This window comes from Artibeus jamaicensis, unplaced genomic scaffold, assembly GCF_021234435.1.
Source record: "Artibeus jamaicensis isolate MK-2021 breed Jamaican fruit bat unplaced genomic scaffold, CSHL_Jam_final scaffold_369, whole genome shotgun sequence".
In the NCBI taxonomy this organism is placed as follows: Eukaryota; Metazoa; Chordata; class Mammalia; order Chiroptera; family Phyllostomidae; genus Artibeus; species Artibeus jamaicensis.
The window spans coordinates 2155088-2173373 of record NW_026522042.1 but is presented as its reverse complement, the minus strand read 5'-3'; the positions used below and the strand labels follow the sequence as shown (position 1 = coordinate 2173373).

General features: G+C 49.0%; 1 protein-coding gene across 2 annotated transcripts in view; it reads right to left on the bottom strand.

Moving 5' to 3' along the window:
- ARL15 (ADP ribosylation factor like GTPase 15) overlaps positions 1-18286 on the bottom strand; it is a 303049-nt gene that overhangs the window by 174366 nt on the left and 110397 nt on the right. For both annotated transcript variants that reach the window (XM_037145122.2, XM_037145124.2), the window contains exon 3: positions 17588-17647. In XM_037145122.2, coding sequence (XP_037001017.1) covers positions 17588-17647 — 60 coding nt within the window. The remainder of the gene's footprint in view (positions 1-17587; positions 17648-18286) is intronic.

The following is an 18286-nucleotide window of genomic DNA, read 5'->3' as shown; positions in this document are numbered from 1 at the left end:
ACGTCTGCAGAAGCGCGGGGCCTGCACGGACTGCTTGTTGGCGGAGCACCGCGCACATGCACACACCGTGGCCGCGGTGAGCCACGACCAGGCCCTCTCAACCGGGCGGCCGCGGTGCTTCCCAACGCGAGGCTGTGCGGAAGGGTTTCTTCTCGGGACTGAGGGAGGCCCTCGACATTTATTTCACTTTGTTTTCTGAAGGCCTCGTTCTGTCCACTCAGGTCTAGAGGGTTCTGGGGAGGGGGCGTCCATTAGCCTCTGACAAAAACTGTGGCACATAAACCTCAGAAGACTCGCTCAGTTCACACCCGTATTCCCTCGTGCAAATTAAAAAAACACACACACCGTTTGGCTCAAAGTGGGCGGAGCAGTTAAGAGAAGGGCAGATGTGGCTGAAACGGAACACCCCCAAAACGAGTGTATGACAACCTCTTTCAGACCCGAGTCAAGGGGCAGCGACGTAGAGATAGATCGATCCTTGCCATTGTTTCCGTCTTTTTCCTCTTTTCCCCCGCAGATGTGAAGAGAAGCGAAATTCAGGGACCGAAGGAGAGACCAGACCAGGGTGGGGGGCGGGGCAGGTGCACCCCCGCGGGAAGTGCTGCGCTGTTCTGGCGCTCGGCAGCAGCGAGACCTCCCGTCCGGGCCACGCGTGAGGCCCCAGACTAAAGATGATTTCAGAGGGGATGGTGACGGCCCTGCAGACAACTGTAATTGAACAATAAAATCATTAAAAAGAAATTACCTGAGCTACATAAATGCGTTATTTCGGCTGAAAAAAAGAAGTGGAAGAAGAGATATCCAATACCTAAAAGCACAAGAGGGAGCAGATGCCTGGGCCTCCCAGCACCCACCAGGACACCGCGCAGGCCTCGGGCGGGCGGGGCGGAGAGGCACCTCGCCTTCGGCAGAGAAGGGGGACCAGGGGCTTTAAGGAACACGAGCCATGGCAAGAGTCTGACGGTAGTGAAATTCTTCAGAAACAAAGGTGTGAAGCTGGGTGTCTGGCCCTTGTCTGAAGTGTTTGTTTTGCTCATTTATTTTGCCCTAAATTGTAATTTCTTCACTTTAGGCAGAAACCTGGGTGTGTGCATGCAGGGGCCTTTCGAGGATTTGAAGAAATTTTTTTTTAAAAGTAGCACTGAAGAAAATTTAAAGAGTCATTTATTTGCCTAATAAAAATGTGTTTGGTGTTGCTGTCTGTCACCCACAATACGATGCCCGATACACCCGTGTCAAAATTCCCCTCGGGTAATTAATTTGATTTTTATTTTGGAGTCCTCACCCATATCTGGCAAGAGTTAAACTAAACTTCATGAAAATAACACACAGAAACTCACAAGGGAAAAAAGTAAGCTTTTGGGGAGCCCTAAGAAAACATATGTCCATTCACCAGTTTCAGAGAACGGAAGGAACTTATGTCTCTCCCCCGAAACGCCCTCGGCAGCCGGCGGCCGTTCTCACGCAGAACCGAGACGACAGAGGTCAGCGCTCCCCGTGCGGTGCAGCCGGAGCCGCCGCCGCTGTTTTTCATAAATACACACAGAACCGAAGTGACCGGGGAGTTTCGTTCTGAGCCTGTTCAGAGATGCACCTAAAAACAGCAGCTGTTCCTCTAGTTCTAGATTTAAGGCTCAGTCATGCTGGATCTTAACACTTAAACAGACTTTCATCTGCTTAAGGAGAGATAATGGTCCCACCACTTCCTAAGAATTGGCAAAAATAGACAACTCTGGGATGGAGCACAAATAGGCTTCCAGTTTTCATACAGAAAGCACCTCAATAACAAACGATAACAAACAGGAATACACCGTGTTTCACGTCCTCAGAACTGCAAACCTGCTTTTGCATAGCGCTGTTGATACAAAATAGTAACCACGACAGAGACAGCCCCCATTTGAAAAAACAAATGTAAACGTGTCTATCTGTCTGACTATCATCTGCATGGAAGCCGCACACCTGGAAACTAAGCTCCCAAAAGCTGCCTCTGCATTTTTAACATCCTGGTTTATCTAGGCCCATCTGTACTCCCTGAGAGTCAACCTAATTCGTCAGGGGGAAGATCCATTGATACCTAAATCTCCTCAGAGACATTTGGAAGAAAGAGAAGGAAAACTGAAACAAGAAAAGGTTAGTGCTCGGCCTTCGAGCCCTGGAGTGTGCACTCTGTAAATAACACAGCAGCCCCATTTCCAGCTCCGGCTGGGTCACCCACGCTGGCTCTGAGATAAAGAGGCGGTGTGTTTGTGCACCCCAAATTTTAAGCACACAGTCACTGCCAGCGAAGGAGCACAGCAGCCCCACTTGAGGGATCTGTGGCGGCAAGGGCGTGCTGTGTTCGCCCTTGCGGCGTGTCACGCACAGAAGGGCACTGCACGTGAGCAGACGCCCATCGATCTCCCCCAGACGTGGCGGCGAGACTTGCACAGGGCAACAAGGAGAAACGCAAATGAAAACCAGAATCCTTTACATGCCCAAATAAGGTCGGCTTGGAAAGCCTCCACCACAGCTGCAACCCAGAGAGCGTCCGATCTCACCCCGACAAGGTCATCTGAAGCTGTAAAGATTCCTGGAGAACAAAACCAGGTATTCCACAGGCACGGAGAATGGATTACCAAAATACTAATAATTTTTCTGATGTGGGTTAGAAGCAGATGTCTCTAAGTGTATTTTCCCACCGGGATGCACTCGTTGCTGTCTCTCCCCCTTCCCCTCCTGCTCTGGGAGACCTGCGTCCTGCCCCTGCCGGGGGCAGAGCGGCCAGCCGGCGCGAACAGTCGCCCTGAGTAGGACCTCAGGGGTGGGAGAAGAGCAGCGGCCCCGCAGGTCCGAGCACCCCTCCGGGTCCGAGCACCCCTCCGGAGGAACAATAACTGGCTTCTTCTGGGAACTCTCTATAATGAAGGTGTCACAGGTATTTCTTTGATTAATTGAGTGCTGCTGTGCCCAGACAGATCGATCTGTCTGCTTTTATTAGCGCGGAGATTTTTTTTATGCATGACATTGATGGATTTGATAACATCTTGATCTTGGAGTTTTAAGTGCTTACATATTTAATCTTAATAATTTGGCAATATATAATGATCCAGAAACAGATTTTTTTTTCTCTCTGAGTCTTTCCCCAGTTACAACTTCATTTCTAGCCACATGCATTAACTTGGCCTGTTTAAAATAACTCCTTACCGGGAGGCGATCCAAGCCAAGGCCATCAGTGTGCTAGAAACATACACTCAGTGATGTTCTTCCTGGGGTGGGAGAGCACCTTCCAGCTTCTAAGCAGATAGGATATTCTAATGGTTTTATTGTGACATAACAGATACGTAACCAATTGCACACATTTAAAGCACACAGTTGAAGTTTCAACACACATGTGAAACCAGTCGATGTAAGTGCATCCATCCCCCCCTGCCACCAATTTCTTGGGACGCTGTAAGCCCTCCCACCCACGCCTCCCTTTGCGTTGTCGTCCCTGTCCTACCCCTCGGGCAGTTGCTGAAATTCTGTCACTAACCATCAGTTTGTGTTTTTCTAGGTGTCTATAAATGGATACACTAAAGTGACCCCAATGTGGGAATATTACCTTTGAGGTTCCACTTTGTGTGGCTCGTCCCCTGGACGCACTTGTTTTGAGATCCGCCCAGGTTGCAGCGTAGACCGAAAGCCCCTCCTTTTTTACCGCTGCGCACTATTTCACTGTGCGGATGTTTACTGTGCGGAGGTACCACCACCTGTTCGTCTGCCCACCAGGTGATGGCGCTTGGGCTCTGTCTCGTGTTGTTCCACTGCAAATAAAGTTACTAAGAACATCCGTGTTCAGGATTTTGTGTAAAACTAAGTTTATGTTTCTCCTAAGAGTGGAACGGCTTAATTATAAGACTGGTTTGCATTTCCCTGGAGAGACTGCCAAACCGTTTTCCGAAGTGGTTGTATCAGTTTCCACTTCTCCTGTCCTACACAGGAAGGCCAGGTCCTCCACGGCCTTGTCCACACTTGCTATAGTCAAGCTTTTCCCTTTAGACGTTTAAATATGGGGGGGGGGGTTAATTTCTCTTCACCTAATGACTAACGATGTTCCGCAGCTGTGCATCAACTTATTTACCTTCTTCATATTTTCTCTGATGAAGAATCTGTTCAATTTTTTGCCCGGATGTAAGAGTGCCGTCCCTTTTCCATTGGTTCTTTACATGTCCAGATCTGAGTACTGTATCAAATATAAGACTTGCAGGTAACACTTGACTCACCTATGCATTTTCACTATCAAACAGCAGCTTTCAAAATTCACAGGACTTCAGCATCACAAAATCCAACCTACCAATTTCCTCTTCATAAATCATGCTCCTGGATTCATATTAAAGAAATCACTGCCTAACCCAAAGTTACAAAATGTTCACCTGTGTTTTCTTCTATACCTTTTTAGTTTTAGGTTTTATATTTCCGTCTAGGATCTATTTTGATTTAATTTTTGTACATTGTATATGGTTAGAGTACTTTTAAATCTTGTTTCATGTGTCATTATTTTTGTCTCTTTGCTGCTAATTTCTAATTTTATTGCATTTTAGTAAGAAAACACAGTATACATGGTCATGTGTATAAAAATTTCATGTGTAATTCAAAAAACATTTAATTGGCTATTGAAGCCTTTTATATTTTTATTTACTCAATCTGTTATCTTCCTAGAAAAATAAGGGTGAATTTTCTACTGATTACAGATCTGTTGATTTTTTTCTTACATTTTTCTTTGTTTTAGCTGTATACAGGTCAGAATTATGCAGTTAAATATGTAACAGTTTATGATTACTCAGTTATCTTTGTATATCAACATGCAATCCTTCTGGTTACTATTCTGTGTTTTGAATTTTATTTCCTCTCCTATTCATACAGGGTGAGGCAAAAGTAGGTTTGCAGCTGTGAGTGTGTGGAAGAGAGCTTCTTCTTACAGTATCTCCCAGGTACTGTAGCATTTTCCACACGAACCACCGCAGACCCGCTCTGCCGGCCCCACGCTGCTCAAGTGCTTTCTCTTCCATGGTCTTTCCTTAGCGGGTCCTTTCTACTCCTTCAGTTTCACTTCACTGCACCTTTACTTTGTGCGTCTCTTATCACCAGAGACAGCTGAATACAATTGTCTTTCATGCCACCCATATTCTAAAAGGAGAACTCAATCTGTTTACATTTACTATGATCACTTACAGATACCTAGATGTTACCTATGGATCACAGCTGTTTGTCAGTTGCTTTGCTATGTTTTGCATTCTTGCACTTCCCTGACTGTATCGAATATTCTTTGCTCTCTCTTCTTCCAGGGCACTCGTTCTTAAAAATCTCTTTTAAACAGTTCTCATAAAAACTCACATGATACACAAAAGCAAAAATTGTATTTGATCTCAAGCAAATCTTGATTCTCTAAGGAGATTTATTATATTAGCTGAATATTATATTCATTGAATAAATCTTTCAGACTTTTTTTAAACACGCACATATGTATCATCCTACATTATGGTAGTAGTGTTTACCCTGGATAGTTAAAGATACATATTTAAGCTTTAAATTTTCACTTGTCAACTACGATCTATACTCTAAATCAGAAGAGAATACATTTGCACAGTTCTTCCTCTTACCCAACTCTCCCGGCCTGCGTGTCGAAACTGGAAACAGCACTAAGAACTGGCATGTTTCTCGGACTGCAGCTAAAGCCTCCGTCGCGGTGTGTCTAGGTAAGAGCCCTTTTGCAGCACTCAGTGGGCTCGTTAAATCTGAACGCTCTTTTGTTCTCTTTGAGGTGCTTTTTCTATTATTTCTTTGATCATTTCATTCTCCCTGGTTTCTTTTCTCCTCTCCTTTTAGAGCTCGTCTCGGAGGGATGCTGGAATTTGTAAAACTCTTCCCTGTTTCTTAAGTTTTCTCTCATCCAAAGTATTCCTTTTGGAAGGAAACTTCCTACCTCGGTCCTTCGACTCTAATTTACATCTGAGCTGCGTCAACTGATACTTTCATTTAACGCTTTACAGTCAACTCTTCATTTCCTAAGCTGTGTGTTGGACCATTTTTCGTGACCGACAGCCTTCCCCCATCTCTCTGGATGTCTTCTTCTGGTCACTCCATTACCTCCGGGTTTTTCATATTCCTCCTTCTGACTTCTGACGGGACGGTTTGCCTTGCATTGAATGGCATGTTGTGATTATATACTTACCTCTTGTTGGAGAATCTCCATTTGCTGCTCTTTTGTTTACAACCACCTGTTTCCAGTGATTAATAGGGACAGACAGGGGTTGTCTCCTGGTGGGGGGGCGGTTTCTAACCCACCTGGCAGTCGGTGCCTCACTGGGGCACTGCACACCTCCCTGAGTGCAGCGCCCACACTCAGAGGCTGGGTTTGTGGGTAAACACAGCTGCTATCCACTACTTAGCACCAGCAGAGAAGAAAAACAAAGGCAGAGCTCCAATGCAAAGCCCCAATTAATCACTCTGATAAGCAACCTGAGTAGTGAGCCTGATGAATTCCCCTTCTAGTTCATGTTTCCACTGCCTGTACTTGAGGCTTTGTCTTGCTTCCCATTATTATAGATTGTAATCTATCTTTGTTACAGATTTAATTTATTGTTTGCTTTGATTTTTTTTTACTTTATGAGATTTTGGCAAAGGAGGGAAAAATAAACACATTTTAAAAATCAATTTGCAATTTGCAATCATAAGGGATTCACATACTTGGATTAAAAATGATCATTAACTTTATAGAGTACACACTTCACATTATCACATCTCAGAATGATGCCATTAATAGTAGTGAATTTCAAGACTAAAATGACCAAGTGTCTCTGTATAATCCACACTCATGTTTTAGTGCTGATTCCCATGTAAATTCGCACCCTTATTTTTCCCTCAAAAAATGGGGAAAAAAGTGCACAATTATACACAGCAAAATACAATATTACCTCTTTGGTTGTCAAGCTGCCATTACAATGACAAGAATCTAGTAAAGCTGTTTAATTTTTTTCTAGAACATTCATAATCATTATAACCAACATCACTCTCCCATCAAAATATGCAAAAAAGTAGGCTCAGGCTTCCAGCCAAGATGGAGGTGCAGGTAGATTCACTTTACATCCTTGTGCAACCAAAAGGGCAACAACAAATTTAAAACAAAAACAACCAGCACTGCCAGGAAGTCAAACTGTATGGAAGTCTAACAACCAAGGAGTTAAAGAAGAAACTCACCCATACTAGATGCAGGGGCGGAGACGGGCAGCTGGCCAGAGAGGACACACGGTGAGGCGGCAGCTGGCGGAGCAGGTGGTCCCACATTCACGAGCAGATAAACCGGGAGGAACGTTGGGGAGTGAGACAGACCCACAACCCAGAGCTCCAGTGGGAAAATAAAGCCTCAAACCACCGACTGAAAACACCTGTGGGGGTTGAGGTGGCAGCAGGAGAAACTCCCAGCCTCACAGGAGAGTTCGTTGGAGACACCCACAGGGTACATTGTGCAGAACATACACAAACCCACCCACCCGGCAACTAGCCCCAGAAGGGCCCAGTTTGCTTGTGGGTAGCAGGGGAAGTGACTGAAGGCTGGCTGAGAGCCAAGCAAACAACACTGTTTTCTCTTGGACCCCTCCCCCATCTACAGCGTCACAACACAGTGACGTGTGTTGCCCTGCCCTGGTGAGTACCTAAGGCTCCGCCATTTACTACATAAGAGGTGTGCCCAGACAAAGAAATATGGCCCAAATGAAAGAATAGAGCTAAGTTCCAGAAAAAACATGACTAAGCAATGAAGAGATAGGCAACCTATCAGACACACAATTTAAACCACTGGTAATCAGGACGCTCACAGAATTGGTTGAGTATGGACACAAAATATAGGAAAAAGTGAAGGGTATAAAAAGTGAAGGGAAATGTACCGGGAACCAACAGTGAAGGGAAGGAAACTGGGACTCAACTTAACAACTTGGACCAGAAGGAAGAAATAAACATTCAACTGGAACAGAATAAAGAAACCAGAATTCATAAAACTGAGGAGAGGCTCAGGAATCTTCAGGACAACTTTAAACGTTCCAATATCCAAATCACAGAAGTACCAGAAGGAAAAGAGGAAGAGCAAGAAACTGAAAACTTATTTGAAAACATAATGAAGGAGGACTTCCCTAATCTGGCAAAGGAAACAGACTTCCAGGAAGTCCAGGAAGCTCAGAGAGTCCCAAAGAAGTTGGACCTAAGGAAGCACACACCAAGGCACATCATAATTACATTACCCAAGATTAAAGATAAGGAGAGAATCTTAAAAGCAGCAAGAGGAAAGCAGACAGTCACCTACAAAGGAGTTCCCATCAGACTGTCAGCTGATTTCTCAAAAGAAACCTTGCAGGCAAGAGGGGCTGGAAAGAAGAGTTCAAAGTCATGAAAGGCAAGACCTACATCCAAGATTGCTCTATCCAGCAAAGCTATTATTTAGAATGGAAGGGCAGATAAAGTGCTTCCCAGATAAGGTCAAGTTAAAGGAGTTCACCATCAACAAGCCCTTATTATATGAAATATTAAAGCGAATTATCTAAAAAAAAGAAGATAAAAAATATGAGCAATAAAATGACAACAAACTTACAACTATCAACAACTGAACCTAGAGAAACAAAAACAAAAACCAAGCAAACAACTAGAACAGAAACAGAAGCACAGAAATGGAAATCACATGTAGGGTTATCAGTGGGGAAGGGGAGGGGGTAGAATAGGGAGAAAAGTACAGGGAATAAGAACTATAATTGGTAGGTACAAAATAGACAGGGGGAGGTTAAGAATAGTATGGGAAATGTTGAAGCCAAAGAACTTATGTGTATGACCCATGGACATGAACCAAGGAGGGAGAATGAGGGTGGGATGGGGGTACGGGGTAGAGGAGAGATAAAGGGAGAAAAAATGGGAGAATTGTAATAGCTTACTCCATACAATATTTAAAAAAATAGAAATGGGCTCAGAGGTGTGTATCCACGTGTGTGGGTGAGTGTGCCTGTGTGCATGTGTATGCACGCATGGGTGTGTGTGATTGCACAAGTGTGTTCATGTGTGTGGTGTGCATACGTGCAAGTGAGTGTGTATATGTGTGTGGTATATGGGGGCATATGCATTAATGTGTGTGTGAGTGTATGCGAGTGCAGGTTCGTGCAAGTTTGTGTGTGAGTGCCCACATGTGCGGATGTGTGTACACACATGCATGTATGAGTGTGTGGGTGTACGTGTTCATGTGTGTCAGGGCAAGGCCTGGACCCTGGGGACCTGGCGTGTAGTGAGTGTGCACTAAACAGCCACTGAAATGAAGTCACCACGACACCCTCGTCTGAAGGCTCCGGCATCACTCCAGTGTCTCAGGGGCATCACTGATCAAAACTCCCCACATCTTAGGGACACTAATGCGGACACGAACCCTAAAGATTATGGTGTGTTTTCAACTCCTCAGAACTTGAAAGGCCGGTGCGGTAAACACCCTCACAGGACGGAGCAGGAGGTGCAAGCAGGGTCATACGGAGAGGACAGAGGGGAGGCCACAGAAGACAAGACGCAGGAGGTGGGACAAGAGTCACGGAGGTGGTGGCAGGCTTGGTTTACAGATGGGTCAAGATTGAGCCAAGCCCGCCGTCACCTGCCTGACCACTGTCCCATCTGCTCCTTTTCCAAGGAGACATCTCCTCTGTCCTTTCTGCGTGACACTCCCGCATCCGACACTCCACCGCGTCATGGCGCTTCCTGCACTGGCCTGGCATGCGTGTCGGAGCTAACAGCAGCGGCCACAGCACCGTCCAGGTGGCACTGGCCACCTCGGGTCCCTGGGGCCTGATGCGTCCTGCTCACACAAGAAGAAAGCCCCGAGATCTCTCAACAGGTCCACTCCACGGAAAATAAAAGTAAGTAATTGAGGAAGTCAGCGTGAGAGGAAAGCAGAGATGACTGCGCATTTGTCAGATGAGTGCTCTCTAGTTCCCCGGGGACCACAACGCTGCTGTGAGCCTGCAGACGCAAACCAAACGAGCAAAGCAGGGTCAGCGAGCCGGCTGCGGCAGGAGAAAGCAGCCTCAGAGACATCGCCCATCCCGCTGGGCCTGCGCCGTGAGCGGGAAGGGGTGCCCTCCCACCTTCCAACGCTGTTGCTGCAACACGCCAAAACAGGCATGCAATGAAAATTAGCTCCTATGGCAGCTGCCCCACCCCCTGTCCCCTGAGAAACAGAAAGGCAATTCCCTTGTGGGGGAGAAGATGTGAAGCCTGGAACCCCACACTGATGTCGGCGGGGCTGAGGGGGCGCAGTTCGGCAGCGTGGGAAGGTGTGAAATATGCTGATGGCCCCGAAGAGGAGCTGGTGGCGAGGCAGGGCACCCTCACAGGCACGGGGGACCCCTGTGGCCAAGGGGGAGACCAGGGCCCAGGGCACTAGTTTCTAGAACGTTCTATATGGATATACAGTTTTAGAAGAAGCAGTTATTAAGTGCTACACTAAACAATGACCAGGAAGACAGATTTTTTTAAAATGTCCTAGGGCACTTCTCCAGAAGAAAGCAAAAATTGAGGTCAGGTCCACGTCAGCCAGTAACAGCCTTCGGGGCCCCAGATCCATGTGCTGGGCTCTGCCGAGCGCTTGGCTCCAGTTCCCCTTAGCAAGTGCAAAACCGCCCGAGCACCGCCACCCTGGGATCCCGTTCAACCAATTGAGATAGCCGCGGCCTTTCAACCCACATCCAAGTCCCCTGGCCCTGTCCCAGGAGCATTTCCCCCAGCGCAGCCTGAGAGGGTGAGAAAGTACACGGCTCAGCGAGCCAGGAGTTCCCTGGCTGCCCCCCTCGCCTGGGGGCCGGCTTCTCCTCCCGGATGAGGACACAGCGCTCCGTCAGGAAGTTCTGACCCCCCCCCCCGCCGTGGCCGCATCCCGCCCCCTCCCCAGCTCGGAGGCTTGAATTCCTGCAACCCCCACTCTGCTGGTCAGCCTCTCTCTTAAGCAGCTTCAGGCAGCCCCACTTCTCTTCTGCAGCCCAACCCCCCAGGGAATGAACGGCAATGACCTATGAACACTTTCATTTCACTGATAAGAAAACAACAACAAGAAGCTCAAATGCAGACAGGACGAGTGTCGGGAGGCTGCACATTTCATCCTTGCGGTCAGTTCTGCAGCCGAGGTGGACGGTGCGTTTCCGCCTTGCGGGGCGGCCCCGAGGTGTCCTGTGGACCTGCCTGCCTTACCCGCGCCCTGCTCGGTGACATCCTGTCCCTTTGCCACCCACGCTCACCGTTTCCTGCCACCCCTCCCACAGAAACCTACAGATGGAGACGTCCAAACCAGTTCCGCGTGGCAAGCAGCTCTCTCCCACACTGACAAGCGGTCCACCCGTCCCTTCACTGGGGCCGTGATGGCCTCTTCAAACTTGTCTGCCCACGCTGTGCCTTTTCCACTGTTCCACCCACTCACTGGTCTATATTGTCTTGGTTCCTTTCTGCCTTTTTGTATAGCCAGTGAGTTCACAAAATTCACAGGCACTCAGCAGCATTATTATTATCTCACGTATTTGATGTAGAGGCGGTCATCCAGCGAGAACAGAGAACCTACCAGACAAGCCCTACAAGAGGTATAGCCCCGGTGAAGGGGAGATGGTAATGGAATAATTATGGTGTGCCCAGAGCTGTGAAAACGCACCCACTGAAACCTAAAGGGCCAGTCTTCCCTCTGAAATGAGTCTTCACAAAAGATTCTGCAGGGAGAAAGCTTTATTTGGTTGACAGACAGACATCCCTTGGCCTGGGTATGGAACACACAAAGAAAGGGAGCGGCCACCGCAGCCCCCAGCCCCTGGGCTGCCCGCAAAGAACTCTGCCCGGCCTGGGTTCTGCAGAACTTAGGCAACGCAGCCAGCTCGACGGCCACACAGCCCACCACAAGGAGCAGGACCCAGGGAAGCAGCATCTCTTCCTGCGAGGCCGCGTCCTCCAGGCAAACAGAGATGGGGCAGAGTCAACATCTGTTTCACATAACGGCTTGGCTGCCAGAAGACGCGACCTTGAAAAACTGGCCTAGCAGACGGTCCTCCAAAGTCACTCGGTCCCTGCTGCGCTGCCCGAAGGGAGCGGGTGACAAACCCAACCTGCCCCTGCCCCCAACACCCGCACCGCCTTCGGGAAAATCACACTTGTCTCCAGAGGAAAAAAAATAAAACCGAACAAAAAGCTGCACGAACTTTCCTTCGGGTGGACGGCTGGCAACGCGGACACGGAAGCGGAAAAGACGGCCCCTGGAAAAGGGCCTGAGCTGCTCTGGGCCCTTCCCAGGTCGTGGCGCGAGCCTGCCCGCAAGTGTGCTGAGTGGGGCCAGGGCCGGGGGCGGCAGGCACGACCATGGGATTACCAGACGAAAGTAGGTCACTGAAGAAAGCCAGTCACGGCTCCAGAATCCGGTTAGGGGAAGAAAAGGCCTGTGATGACGTCTGGGCCCTTATCAATGAATAGGAACAAACTCAGTGTGTTAAGAAATGAAATTCTCCTTCCTGGATTCTATCAATTTCCAAATGAAATTTCAAAATCAAGAGAAAAACATGCACGTACGCGTAAAATCTCTCGGCTGACTGAAGACCTGGAAATTTCTAAAGTGAAAATCGGTCCGAGCTGGGACGTGACTGAAGTGTAACCGATGCTTTTACCCGGCCGAAGGCCAGACGCTCCCTGAGCCTTCGCACCGGGGCCAAGACCCAAGAACAGGCAGGACCAAAGCTGCCCGGGCACCAGGACGGGAGGGGCTCGTCGGGGGGAGTCCAGAAACAGAAGGCGTGGGGGCGAGGGGGCGCGGAACAAGAACGTGTCGAATTAAGGCGCCCGGAGCGCCAAAACATCGGCTCGGCGGCAAACCCAAGTCCCCACCCAGGGACTTCCCCAGCTTGAACTGGAGGAACGAGATGAGGAAAAGCGACACCTTGTCTGGACCGGAGGGAGGTGTGACTGCAATCCGTGTGTGACGTGGGTTATTTTTTAAAGACCTGGAGGAAAAAGGCTTTATTGAAAGGTGTGTTGGGGGATGAGGGAGTGAGAATATAATTATAATTAAAGCGAGTCTTCCGAAAATGGCAGCTACGGGCCAGGCGATGTCCAAGTGCTGCACCTGACGTGAATTAACGGGTCCTCTCAAGGGTTCAGTGATGGAGGAGCCGTTATTAACCGGTTTACAGGGAAGGAAAGAGGCCTCGCCCGGAACCGTCCAGAACGGCTGGGCTTCAAAACAAGGCACTAGGAGGGAGGAGAGTTCTTTGAAAGGGTCCTACATCGATCCAGGACCCTGCTGTCTCGCACAAAACCCAGAAAAATACAAATGATAGTGCAAGACAGGCAGAGTAACTAAACACACACGAGAAGGATTTATATGAGCTACAACACAAACATCCCAAACGAAAGAACGTGCGGGAAGAAGAGAGCTCACTGGGCAGCGGGCAGCAGACCGCCCTGTACGGCCCGGCGAACACCGGCCATGCCGGCTGAAGTCACGGAGTCCCCTCGGGCACAGAAGGGGCGGCGGAGAGTCGTGCCCAGGCCCAGAGGAGTCTCGCCGGCTTTACCGGGGTGAGAAGCCATGCACTGAAGAGCCTCCCCCCGGGGCAGGCCACGTCCCGGCACGCAGCTCGGCACGCACCTGGCGCTCCGGGAATGCCGTGGAGGGGGAGAATTAGGAAGAACGAGAGAGCGACCGGGACCAGCAGTGACGCTGAGATCAGACTCTGACTCGGGAGGCAGCCCGGCAGATGTCAGGGGCGGAAGCGCGCCTCCCAGGCCGGCACCAGGCTGTAACCGGACAGGAGCGTGGCCGGGAAGGACTGGGCGCAGAGACAGGAGCTGGCGGCTGCAGTAGTTAGAGGCAGAGTCCTGCAGCCATCCTCGGGCAGAAGCCACACGGCCCTCGTGGGAAGAACGCTGACAGGTGGGGACCGCAGCGTGCCCACCGTGAGCGCAGCGGCAGGTGACCGGTGGGCGCCTCCCCCAGGGCCAGGCTCTGACAAACGGCCCGCATCGGGAGTGCGCTGGGTAAGGGCCAGCGCTCTGATTCAGTCCCCCACCCCGTCCCCAAACAACCGTGACCAAGCCACCCGAGTTCCGTCTCGGCGCCCCGCCTCTCGTTATCTGTGAGATGACAGATCTTCTCTCTAGGCCGGAAGTCGCACAGATTGGACGAGAATGTGTTGGGGGAGAGAAATGGGACTAAGGAGGCAAGAGAAAATTCGGAGGCCCAGCGTCCCGGGAAGGCGGCATAACCGGTGCAGCGGGAGGGCCTGGCGGACGAGCGGAGGACAGCGAGGCGTTCTCAGAGACCGCGGAACTCGCCACGGCCGCCGGGCCGGACGAGCCGTGTCCACCTTGGAGTCGGCCCTGACCTTGTCGTACATAAACCCCCTCCCAATTTCATTACTTAAAAAAAAAAAACAATGTAAGGATAAAGGAAAAGGGTTTCAGGAATATCTGTGAAGGACACATGGACAAACCCAAGAGGGGCGGGATCGGGGGAGGGAAGTGGGGCTGGCTGGGCTTGGGGAGACTGGTGGGGGAGATGGAGACAACTGTACCTGGACAACAATAAAACAATTTAAATCATTAATTTCAAATACTTGTTTTCAGCAATGTCTCCATCACTGGACCGAGAGTTCCCTGGAGACGGGACATGTGTTAAAGCTTTTATTCCCGTCCCCTGGAGTCGTGCTCCGCACACCGTGGACGGTGCTAGAATGACCGTGGAAAAGGCCATAAGAGAAACGTTGAGAAAAAAATCAACCAGAACACAGAAGTATATGTGTACCTATGTTACATGCATCGATCCTATGTGTACCCACATATACAAACGTCCACCTGTGAGGTGCGCAAACACAAAGTTTGTTACGAGTCCTCCCCACGGTGACTTCCGTTCACATCTGGTCTGTGGCATTTCCTCCATGGCGTTTCTTCTCACTAGATGAGGAGCACAGGCTGCTGCCTCTTCCTATTCTGAAGAAGTGAGAAGTTTAACTTAGGGTCGAGCAGGGGCTGGGGTGCACCCTGGGGCTACGGGAAGGGGCAGAGGGAGGCGCCGGGGGAGGAGGGGCAGGCCTGAGGGTCCCGCTCTTCACCCCCGAGGCCCTGGCACCCCCGTCTCCCCACCGCCTTCCCGAGCTTCTCTCTCGACTTCAGAACTTTTCCTGAATGACAACTCCACGGACCTCGGGTAAAACCGCTCTCTGAAAAACCCTCTGTGGGGCCCTAAAACACTCAGTTCTTTCCTCCTGAAATCAGAAATTCTGAGTCAAGCAACTTCCTCTGAAACGGCCGATTTCAGCAGCTCATAATTCTCCCTAAAGCCACACACCACACGGCGGGATGAGCTCCCGGCCACACTCTCCACGTCATGCTCGGGGGGACCTGGCTGAGCACCCAGCCCTGTCCCTGTCGGCACAGCCCTCAAACAACATCTGTGACATGAAGGAATCAGTGAGCAGACTGTCAAGGGGTGACGTCCCTCTGCGGCTAGTCCCTGAGCGAGTGACCCAGGACACACATGGGGGCTCTGCCCGGAAGAGCAGCTGCTCCTGCACACGGCCTCTCCTGAGACAGGACTAGTGTCAAAATCAAGGGCACCGGATACCACATGCCGGATACAAGGTGGGAGTGGCCGGCGAATGAATGGACTTGTCCTGTCCTGTGTCTTTTCCCTGCCACACAACAGGCGAGAACGAAAACGTCGCCACCAAACCCCTCTCTCCCTTGTGACCTCCATTTCAGCAACAAGCAGTTTTCTCAGCAGCCTTCAACTTGCTTGGGAACAGACAGTGCCCACGTTACACACCCCTGCCCTCCATCCTGACCCTTCGCTGTACAGTAAGTATATCCTCACCTAACGTGTCGATCGGCTCCGGGAGCCGCAGCGAAGCCATTTCAACACAGGCTCACGGTTGCGAGTGAGAGTTCAGTTCCTACCGCTTCTCACCAATGTCGTGAAAGCAACACCGCAGAGGCGGCGGTACTTGAGGAGGGGTCCTCCTGGGTTCCGAGGACACAAGGTCAAGGCTATAAAACTCCCCGGAAGTACGCGCCATCTTCGGTCGTTCGGATACCAGCACTAAGTGTATATCGCCCTGCTCACCGTCGGTGAGGACCACCTTCTCCACCAGTCACCAGTGTCTCACACCTGGCGGGTGCCCCAAACCTGCCGTGCCCAGCCTCGTCACAGACTACTGAGCACCAGCCACGTCCAACGCCAACAGAATTCTCGAGCCCCACAGTTGGGTTCCATGGGCTTTTACAACATGTTCCGTGACTGTGACCCTAAGGTCCCTGAGGAACAAAGCGTCACCAGAAACCACAGGGTCATACAGGGCAAAGCAGGTTCACAGCGGTGAGTAGGCAAAACACAGCGTTTACCCTTGTATTATGTATTTATTATTGTAGTAATCACTTGCATTACTCGTAAACCTATGTTCGCCCACCACCATGTTAAAATATTTAACCAAAAGAAGCACGGTCTTTCAAGTTTTTTTACATGGAAAATTATTCTACTACAAGAACTCTCTTGTGTTTTATGCCTTTTGTAATCAAAATGACAAAACCAAATATTTTAAAAGAAAGTCAGAAGTTATCAACCAAGGTTGATTTTAAATAGTAGCCCGAGGCAAGTCAAAGGTCACCACTGCAAGACAGACTGACAGAGTCCAGCTGTCCTCGACACAGCTGCCCAAAGCCACACCTGGAAAGATCAGCTAATAAAAGACGAGATAAGAATGAAAGGGCCTCAAGTGCTATTAAAATGGCTTCGAGTTGGAGTTTCAGCTTGATCACGTTAAAAACAGGTCACGGCTCAAATGAGCTTTAAAAAAATAACAGGGTAAGGGTGATGTCACAAAGCGATTAAAGAAGAGAGAAGAGAACTTCCTTCTATGTCATTAACTCACCGACGGTCTACCGAACGCAGAGCGCTGACCATTTCCCTGCGCCATCAGAGAGTTCAGCAGGTTCACTGGGAAGGGCCGATTTCTTTGTTAACCTATTTACATGGGTGAAGACCCTGGCTGACATGAAACACAGCCCAAAAATGCCAGACAGAGAGTGCCATGAGAGACCGAGAGAGGGATGGTTTGGGGAACAGCCTGACCCATAAACGTGCGTGGCCAGCAAAGAACCCACTGGCCAAGATTTATTATCGGAACAAACACACTCTAAAAAGATTTGATACAATAAAACCTGCAGCGTAAATACAAACTACTCTAAAATACAGTTCGTTGCTCTGCATAATGTACAGCTTATTTTTCTATAATTAAATTCTCTATGTATTTTTCATTCAAGAATAAACTTTTGAACAAGTAACACCAAGGAAGAGGCGTCTCTGAAATGACACCAATAGTGTAGCTCTTTAATTCACACACAAGAAAACGTTTATATTACTTGGAACTCATCAACAACCTCTGAAACATACATAAAGAGAAGGAGGTATTTCTAGGAAGTGTATTATCAAGAGAAAGGGTAACAACGGATCACTGTTTTAAGGACAGGTAACACATTAATGCCAAATTGGAACAGTTAAAGCGAGATGTCGAAATGACTTAAAATGTCCTACCTCCAAGTTCTTTGACGTTCAGGATGGCATTCTGGAACGGCACGGCTTTGATGCTGAACCCTGCGGTCAAAGCACATGGGGAAGGAGGGTCAGTGCCAGCTGGGAAAACGTGGACGCTCGGACCCCTCGTTCATGCAGACAGACCAACAGTCACTTTGCTCAGCTCACGTCTGTACCAGCAACACGTACTTTCCAAGATATATTGATGATCTGACACCATCTGCGGCTGGTTTTCAAAACATAGCTGGGTTTTACAGCAGAATATAACCCTTTTCTTCAAAATGCTGTCTTATTCTTTAATTAAATATATAATGCCTCTTTGAAAACTCTGTTATTAATTGTAAGAAAGACACTTGGAAATACAGAGAAACTTCAAAGAAAATATCAGATCTATGGGACCTCTGCATCGAACAAATTCCTAACACTAATTCTCTCGCACCAGTAACTCAGCAACCCTAGAGATTGAGGCATCTGAATTAGAACCATGTTCTACTGGAATTTCATGGCATTCATGCTAGTTTTCTTGTAAGGACATGGTTAGTGTCATGCATACATTTTTCTTAAAAGTAGAGTCATAAGGATTTATGCAAGGCAATTATCCTATAATGTGTGTAATAAATGACTTCCATGATAAAAATATATTCAGAGTACAGTTTTATGATTAACTCGCTATTTAGGACTCAGCTATCAGCACTTGAG